At 35.0% G+C, this 10194-nt stretch overlaps 1 protein-coding gene across 1 annotated transcript in view; it reads left to right on the top strand.

Moving 5' to 3' along the window:
• The first annotated feature begins 7065 nt into the window (after positions 1 to 7065).
• LOC115217170 (lysocardiolipin acyltransferase 1) overlaps positions 7066 to 10194 on the top strand; it is a 36081-nt gene continuing 32952 nt past the window's right edge. The window contains exon 1 of the mRNA XM_029786795.2: positions 7066 to 7776. Coding sequence (XP_029642655.1) covers positions 7600 to 7776 — 177 coding nt within the window. The 5' untranslated portion in view covers positions 7066 to 7599. The remainder of the gene's footprint in view (positions 7777 to 10194) is intronic.

Genomic DNA, 10194 nt, shown 5'->3' with positions numbered 1-10194 from the left:
AGATGAGGACAAATATCTGTCAGATGTAAATACTGTATAATTGCATTCTCTTATAATACATCTAGGAAGTATTATAGGTATATAAATTGATCCAGTACTTAACTGTAACTTTATTTTAATGTTCCCCAACTCCAAGGGATGAAATTCCTAGTTGATTATGGTAAGATTTGAACTCAAAACATAGAAGTGACTAATTAAATACCACAAGACATTTAAAAAAAAATTCTAATGAGTCTGCTAATCTACTGTTTAGATTTTTTTAAATTTGCATTTTTTTTTTCTCAATCAAATCAAAATTGTATTGCAAGCATTGTAATTTCCTCTTAGACTAGTCCCGATATGGATCTCTCTTCTATCTTACTCTTTACTCTTTTACTTGTTTCAGTCATTTGACTGCAGCCATGCTGGAGCACCGTCTTTAGTTGAGCAAATCGACTCCAGGACCTATTCTATCGGTCTCTTTTGCCAAACCGCTAAGTTACGGGGATGTAAACACACCAGCATCGGTTGTCAAGCGATGTTGGAGGGGACAAACACAGACACACAAAGATATACACACACATACATATATATGCATATATACGACGGGCTTCTTTCAGTTTCCGTCTACCAAATCAACTCACAAGGCTTTGGTCAGCCCGAGGCTATAGTGGGACTGAACCCGGAACCATGTGGTTGGTTAGTAAGCTACTTACCACACAGCCACTCCTGTGCCTTGGTTATCTTTATTCCATAATATCCCTTTTTTACAATTTGTGGTTAATTTTTATTTTATTTTTGTGCATTTAAACTAAAATTGGTGCTCTGTTAGTTCTGACAACAAGGATTCTAGTTGATCCAGTCAATGGAACAGCCTGCTTGTAAAACTAACATACAAATGGCTGAGTGTCCTGCAGATATGCATACACTTCACATGCTGTCATGCTGAGTCTCCCTCAGCACAACACAGAATTTGACAAGGGTGGCTCTTTGAATTACAGGTAAAACTAATTTTAGCCAGTTAAGTGGACTGGAGCAAAGTGAAATAAAGTGTCTTACTCAAGGACACAATGCACTGTCAGGAATTAAACTCACAACCTTACAACTGTAAGCTGAATACCCTAACCACTAAGCCATGTGTCTTCTTTGTACATTTAAAGTACTATACTCAGGTGACCCTTGCAACTAGGTTCTACCATTTCTTGATTGGTAATTATTTCTTGGACTGGTGAATTACTTATAGGTCCTTCATCATGTAAGATCATAATTATCAACCATCTTACAAACAATAACTCTGAGCACCTTTTCAAACTCCACCTGTCTAACACCCGTGGACATGTTTACAAAGTCAGAAAAGAGCACAGCTCCCATGACTTTCAGAAACATTTTTTCATGCTAAGAGTTACTGAAGCATGGAACAAACTGCCGGCATCAGTTGTTAGTTGTTGGAGCACTGCATGCTTCAAAACTTCCATGCTTCCTGAGATTCGCCAACACTACACCTGGTTTTCTCCCCTCCATACACACACAAGCATGTATCTGACTCATACATTGTTCACTTTCCAGACATTTGTACATTACTGCATATACTCTATATGCACTTTCTGACAAGTTGTGGTGCACCTGAGCACTGTATAAAATAATTTCATTATTATATTATTATAATCAACTGGACAAGTTCAAGTATTTCTGGTAATTCCACAGTATGGTTGCTTTCATGGAAAGAGAAGTTCTGCTTTCACAGTTTTATCACAAACTTCACTTCTTGTTGAGAGTTTGTGTGGCTTTAAATTGAATAAGACTTTAGACTGCATCCACTAATGGGGCCCTGTTTAAGGAGTTCCAGGGTTTTGAAGACTATGGAACTGCCTCTTAGCCACTATTGTTCCTAGATCTGCTTTAACTCAGAGTAGCACCACTTGTCAGGGCTCTAGCTAGGGTTTATAAGATGTCATGGAACCGCATAAGGGAAAAGTTCACTCACAAACACCCCAACAGTCTTATGGCAGATGAAGTCTTTCAGTACTTTAACCGCTCGTCTAAGAGGAGGTAACTCCATACAAATCCTGCATCCTGATATCTATCTGGTTCATGGTACTTGTACTAGATTAATACAAGATTAAATGATGAACGGGTGGGAATGACTTTATTATCATCACAAACCATGCCCCACTGTGATAATAATAAATCCCTGTTACTTTGGGGGTAATTTATTGAACATTTAAAAAAAGCCAAAGGAGTAACCCCTTACAGGAAATTAGGGACCCTAAAGCAGATATGTACAGTTTTACTTAACCTGTATCTGACATCTCCTATGACTCCATGGATGCTGTGAATACACTGACTTGTCTTTCCTTTATGATGTGTCCATGATTAGAGATGGTAAGTAGACTTGGGGCTAAGCATTTGCTTCTGGAAGCAACCCAGGTACAGCGAGGGTGGTTAAGCTACTATCTCTGTAATAACATTGCCCAACAACAAAAATGGCCATTTCATTTGTGGTTGTGCATGGTACATAGTTTACAAGTTTATAGGAAATTAATAATGTCGGATTGCTCTATCCCTGTTTCATTAACTGTTTTGTTCAATTTACTTTTCTTTTACTAACTTTACTTTACTGTAATCTTGGTTGATCTTTTTTTCTGTCAATAATTTATGTATTTTCATTTTCAGAAAATTAAGAGATGTTAATAAAGATTTGAACAAAACCATGTCACTTTTAATATTTTTTGCTTGAAAGCTAGCTTTTTATTTCTGAATTTCGTGTCAGTTGCATTGTGAGACATAAGCATTCTCAGAGCAATTAGAGGTTCCATATATTTGGTCCCAAAAAAATATGTAATAACAACAATGGTGTGTAAATAACACATTAGATCCAGCATGGGCTGTACAAGACCCACATAGAGACATACATCTTCTCTCTCTCTCTCTCTCATTCCAGTTAGCCTCATTAAACTATAACTGATACTACATTGGTTATGACAAGTGTTCTAGTTGTTCCAATGGATGGAACAACCTGCTTGTGAAATGAACATGAAAGTGGCTGAACACTCCACAAACACACATACTCTTAATGCTGTTCTCAGAGAGATTCACTGTGACACAGAATGTGACAAGGCTGGCCATTTGAATTATAGGTACAGTTCATTTTTGCCAGCTGAGTGAACTGCAGCAACATGAAATGAAATGTCTTACTCAAGGACATAACACACCACTGAGCACCAAACTCATGACCTTATGACTGTGAGCCAATTACCCCTAACCACTAAGCCATGTGGCGTCACTATATTCACATTAAACTATAAAGTACACAGAACTATACAACACACCACTTGTTACAAGCTGAAACATTCACACTCCATGCAACTTCTTTTAAAATCATCTGCAAAAGCCCAGACAATATACAACTCACTTTAACACTACAACAACAACATCCTAAAAATGCTATCTTTCAGACCAGACACACATAACAACACTTAAGTACAGGAAAAGCTCCAAACATTGATAACTTGATTTGTTCCAAAAACTGCATACCTTTACATTTCAAGTGCAAAGGCACAGCAAAATGTTGCCCTTTGATCAAGACCACTTTGATATTTAAATTTATATTTAATCTTCTTGATAAGTTTACCAAGACTTTCATCAGTCACTTAAAAAGAAACAAAACATTTTGACATGCCATGCAGGCGACACGCTGTGCCAGTGACATGTAAAAGGCACTCACTACACTTTTGGAGTGGTTGGCATTAGGAGGAGCATCCAGCTGAAGAAAACAAGCCAAATCAAACTGGAGCCTGGTACTGCTCTCCAGCGTACCAGTTCCAGTCAGACTGTGTAACCCATACCAGCATGGAAAACTGATGTTAAATGGTGATAATGATGGTGGTGGTAGTGGTGGTTCTGTTGACTTGAAGTTTAATCCTTTTGCATTTAAACCAGCCATACATATCTGGCCCAAATATTCTACCTGTTTTATGTTCAAACTGGCCAGACTCAGCCTCTTATACCAACCTTACATTGTCATTTTAAAAATAAACAGCCACATCATCAAAATCTCAAAGCTACTAGATAATGCTTGATTAATTCAAAACAAAGTGAATAAATAAGTATTATATTTGACTGAGCAATCTGAATGCTAAAGCATTAAATTTGTCTCTGGGAAAAGCAAATACTTCTCACCATAACAGTCTCTGAAGAAATGTATTATCCAATATATGGATGTTTATGATGGTATAAAGGAATTAAAACCCTGTATAGTGGCAACAGCTATTCAGAACAAAGATATTTTATGTTTGATGTACAAGACAAGTCGCGTTGAAACTGGTTAAGGAAGCAATACTAAGTTACTGGCTATGTAGGAGGGTAAAAGTTTCAATGGAACTCTCTCTCTCATCAAAAGTAGGTATACAGTAAAGATTATACTAGTATTATAATAGTGGTGCTAAGATTAATTCAATACTAGAATTCATTTAATATATAAAAATTATTATTACTATTTTTAATATTTCTTTTTCTGGGGATGTGAAAAAGACAGTTTTCACATCCAAGCTACATTCTGTTGATTCCACTATTTAGTTCATACAGAAGGCTTGCCAGGAAATTGATGCTGATAAAGACCTTTGTGCTAGAGTATGCATCGGTGTCCACACTCGACTAATGGCGTTTATGTTATACCAGGAGCAAACTGTTTGAATGTTTGAGGGATTAAATAATTTATTATTGATAGGTTTGTATAATCAATAAAACACGTTTTGTGCACAAGTTTTGCTTTCCATTACTGTATACATACTTTTCTTAGTTAAATGAATCAGCCCCTGTAATTCTTTTTTCTTAAAGCCTGGTACTTATTTTATCAGTCTCTTTTGCCAAACTGCTAGGTTACAGAGATGTAAACACATTAAAACCAATTGTCAAGCAGTGGTCGGACACACACACACACACACCATGGGCTTCTTTAAGTTTCTGTCTACCAAATCCACTCACAAGGCTTTGGTTGGCCTGACGCTATAGCAGAAGACACTTGCCCAAGATGTCACACAGTGGGACTGACCTTGAAGCCATGTGGTTGGGAGGTGAGCTTCTTACCACACAGCCATATGTGTTCATGTGTGTGTGTGTATATGTGTGTGTATTTGTGTGTGAATGTATGTGTATATATACAACTACACACACATATATATATAACATACGTATACATGTATGCGTGTTGAGCAGTTAATCCTTACACATTTTTTTCCTTTCCAATTTTTTTCCTCTCAACCTTTTCTGTCAAAGAGCATAAGCTTGAAATGTTGAAGACTTTCCATTCTTCCTGAGTATCAAACTAATGCACCTGCTTGTTGTTCTCTTACCTGTCACCACAGTCAAATGACTAAAACAAGTAAAGAAAAACCATTCATGGAAAGCAGACGTTAAATGATGATGATGATGATACACACACATATATATATATATATGTATATATGTATGTATGTATGTATGTATGTATGTATGTATGTGTATATATATATATATATATATATATATTTGTGGTGAATCATTTACTCAGAAATATATTCTAATTCTATATATATATATATCTTATATATATATCTAAGATGTAGAGTAGTTTATGTGTGTGTGTGTGTGTATATACATATATATATGTGTGTGGTGCCCCAGCATGGCCACAGCTCAAGAGCTGAAACTGGAAAACACAAACACACACACACGTATATATATATATATATATACACACACGTACATATATATATATATATATACATATATACATACATACATGCATATATATATACATATATATATACATATATACTCTTTTACTTGTTTCAGTCATTTGACTGTGGTCATGCTGGAGCACCACCTTTAATCGAGCAACTCGACCCCGGGACTTATTCTATCTTTGCAAACAAGCGATGTTGGGGGGACAAACACAGATATACAAACTCACACACATATATATATACATATATACGACGGGCTTCTTTCAGTTTCCATCTACCAAATCCACTCACAAGGCTTTGGTCGGCCCGAGGCTATAGTAGAAGACACTTGCCCAAGGTGCCACGCAGTGGGACTGAACCCGGAACCATGTTGTTGGTAAACAAGCTACTTACCACACAGCCACTCCTGCGCCTATATATACATATATATATATATATATATATACATATATATATATATATATTATATATATATATATATATAATATATATATATATATATATGTATATATATATATATACATATATATACATGCATATATACATATATATATATATCAGGGAGGGGGGAGTGCGAGGTGAGGAATGAAGGACAGTCTCCATAACCTGTTCAGTACCTCCAAGAGTTAAAAAGAAGTTATCCTCTAAATAGATTCTTGGTCGGAATGGTTGCAACAGGGTACATTCTGCTAGAGGATTTCAAGGGGAGGTAGCTGTTATTAAATCAGGTAATCGATTGAGTCTACCCTAAACATGTAAATCACGAGAATCCCAGCTCCTTTAAAATAAAAGATACATAGCAGTCTTAAATATTTAAAGGTATTATCTCTTTATTAAATACTATATCTCCTGTTGAACGTTGCGGGCCAACTTTGGAAAGAGCTGCATCAGTGTTTGGTTTTTGAGTTTGAAACCCCATGGAATCCCATTGCCTTTTATGGTTCTAAGGGCCATTAAATGACTATCACAAAATACTAGAGGCGGTTATTATTATTTATACTAATTAAATTTGCTAACTAGTTATGTTATAGCCTCTATTTCGTTAATTAATTAGTAACAACGTATATTTTATTTTATTATATTTATAGTATAATTGTAGTAAAGTAAGTTTCTATTTTATTATAGTAAAATAATTATATATAATAGTAATGTATTTTACAATAGAAATAATTAACTGGGTTATAGAAATAGCAATGGACTTGTCTATTTAGTATATCCTTTCATGCGTAGTATATGAGTTTGTCGTTAGTTTTACTCCGTCATTAATCGTGTCTTCTTGCAATTCCAGTTCCACAACTCTGACATTTGTTTCCCTTTGCCCCTAACTTCTCCTTCCTCTCTTATAACTGTATCCTCTGCCTTCTCCTCCCATTCAAATTGCTACGTTTCACCGTCATGCAGATCTTCTCACTCGATCATTCAGCACTAACAGCCAAAATCATTTACCCTTAGCCGACTTCGCTTACATTTCTTTCTTTTCTTGTCACATCTCTTCCATTCATCGTTTTTTTTTTCGTCCGTCAGACTTTCCGAAGTCTGTCATTTCATCTGTCTGTAGCTAAAGTAGTCTTTATGGTGTGGTATCAGCTCGTAGGGTGTTTTAGAGTGACAAGGTATCACCCAATTCCTGCTACAATTATTCACTCGAAAGGAAATAACAACAGAAAGGAAATAGGAGAAATAAACAGAAGACTTTAGGAAAAAAAAAATAAAGCAAAATCAAAAAGTGAAGGGTTGAATAATAAATGAAAGGAAGAAGGTTAATCAAGAAGAAAGCTAGGCTCGAGCGGAACGGACGGAAGCCAAGCAGAAGATAAAGCAGCTTGCAAAGGGCTACCGGTGTCGTCGTTGTTTATCGTTCATTCATTCTTGTGTTAGTGAATGAATCTTGTTGAAGATGACCAGTCGCTCGGCAGTATGTCTCGGAGTGACCTTTAGCTGTCTTGTATTCCTTAGTAGTATGATGGGGACACTCTTCTTGCTGACGCCCGTCCTACCAGTTACCCTTTTTGAGCCCTTCTGGGGACGATGGTTATTAGATACGATCGTCCTTTCCTGGAAACTCTACGTCGTGGTAAGTTTAATTAATATTTCTACTAAACAACTATATACATAATCCTTTTCCCCACTGGCTGCGTGCGTACGATCTGATACCAGCATTAATAAGTCTACTTTCAAATTCTGCGAAACAGATCGATAGAACTTTTCGCCAACAGTAAATTCCTCGCCACTTAACAGTTGCTGCTTTTATTCATGCTTTTAACAACAAAAACAAAACATTCCTTTAATATATTTTGCCGATAGTTTGTTTAACTTTGCTTACAATAAATCATTTATTTCCTTGCACGTGATATCGATTCTATTTTCACAAATAGAAGTTTTCAAAAATCTTCCTCTACGCAAATTTGACTTTGTTGAGTCATTCTTCGTTCTGCTACCAAACTGTATATACCCAAACATTCTTTAGATATTTAAAATATACGTAATTTTTAATGTAAACTTGAAAACTGTAATGTCGATGCTAATATTTGTTTTGTTTTTCCTGCTGCTAACTTTTATACTTCGACCTCAAAGCCATTGAAATTTTCCTCACTTTTGTTAATTATGTTGTAAGACGACTAACTTTATTATTCTGTTTGCAAAGCAAATTTAAAAACATTGTTATATCGTGTAATACTTAAACGAGCAGATGTTATGCTAGTGTTGGTCTTTGCAAATTGTACAAATATACTTGTCTTCTGTGTTGCAGACATTAATTTTAAATTAATGGATATTTATGTTCTTTCTCCTTGACAGCTAAACAAAATAATTGTGGATACATTTCCGCTTTATAGTTTTTATTTGCTTAAACTATATGAAACAGAGTTTATGAATCGGTTTTGAGTTTCAAAAACCTCTCCGGAAAATTAAACCGTTTGTCAGTTACATGATAAGCCTAACCTGCTAGAAACAGCAGCAAATCTTCCCTTACCGTTAGAAAAAAAAAAAGGGGAGAAAGAACACATCAGATAATGATGTTTTAGACATCCCTAAAAGGACGGAGTTGCCGTTGAACATAAGTCTGTTCGATAATTGTTGACCAGGGGTTACAAAAAAAACAACATAAAAACGTCCGCATCTCATTAATTATGTTTTGTCACATTAACGAAATGTTATTGTAACATGTGGCGAAAAGAAAAAAAAAAGATTATTATTAATATTGATTGAACTGTTGTCACTCACTGACAATATATTTATTAACCTAAATAGAACTTGTAAAATCATAGCGTCTGCTATCAGTCAATTAAGCATCTAATTAATTATCTCCCTATTTTGTTTACATGCTGCTCAAGATTATTCCTATATACATACATACATACTGTATAATCTACATGTATGTGTGTGTGTAAACAACTATTGAAACATTAAAATAAATCTTATAGAAATTTTTTCAACTTCAGACTTGAGTTTCATAAAACAATTGACATAATTGTTCATGTCAAATATTTCTGCAATTGTTAAACTTCGGTTTGGTTTTTACAACTTGATGATTGTTGATTTACTGAAGACAGTAGTGCTGCGTGCTTAACATTTCGTTTTCCTAACATGTATTTACAATTCCAGAGGTATTTACACTAGACTAATTTTAGCGATGTATATCGATTACATCTAATATATTCCTGTAGAAACCTTTGCAACTTTTGACTTAATTTCATTGAGTTAATATATTGTTAATTGAAGTAAATTATTATTAGTTAATGTCGTTTGTTATTAACTTTATTTATGCTCAGTTTTTACATCAAGATGTTTGTTGATTTGTGGCAGACAACAGCATGGAAGACAATCCGTCATGCTTCATGGTGAAATTATGTAGTTCAACATTTAGTTTTCCCAACTTTTCCCCTGTTCATCAAAAGACAAAACATTGACCATGAAATATTGGCAGCACCATTGTCACGTGATATTGACGCCATTTTCTGGTTGTCGTTAAGTAGCTTTGTTAGATTATCAACCATTTAATTACCTTTTATTGCTCTTTGCACATCGAATACAAACCCTTAAACTTATTACTGACACAAACCATTATTCTTATTATCACTGTTACGATAGATGACATTTTAATTTGAATGTCACACGCACTTGTATCCCTGTTTTTAAGAGCTTGCTTTATGACACTTGATGCTCGCCAACCTTTTTTTTCTTCCGTCTGAAATTGTTGCCGTTTGCGATATATTTGTAAAATTATTTTTACTAAACTATCTAATCCACATTCATTTGTGCAACGTAGTTCGTTACCTGGAGACTTTGTCAAAACAATTTACATTTAACGTTGAAGACAAAGCGATAATTAATCGTCAGTCCAACTTATAAAATCTGTCATTACTAATGTCACAAGTGCAATTTGACTGTAAAGGGCATTCTCGGAAGGAAATGGAAAACATTTGAAGAAAACAGATGTCATCTAGTTGTAATATCCTACGGTGAAGAAATGCTTTAGTCAACTTTTAATTGC

This window comes from Octopus sinensis, linkage group LG11 (assembly GCF_006345805.1).
Source record: "Octopus sinensis linkage group LG11, ASM634580v1, whole genome shotgun sequence".
Taxonomy (NCBI): domain Eukaryota; kingdom Metazoa; phylum Mollusca; class Cephalopoda; order Octopoda; family Octopodidae; genus Octopus; species Octopus sinensis.
Note: the sequence above shows the minus strand (reverse complement) of the source record. Positions and strands in the feature narration are given on the sequence as shown.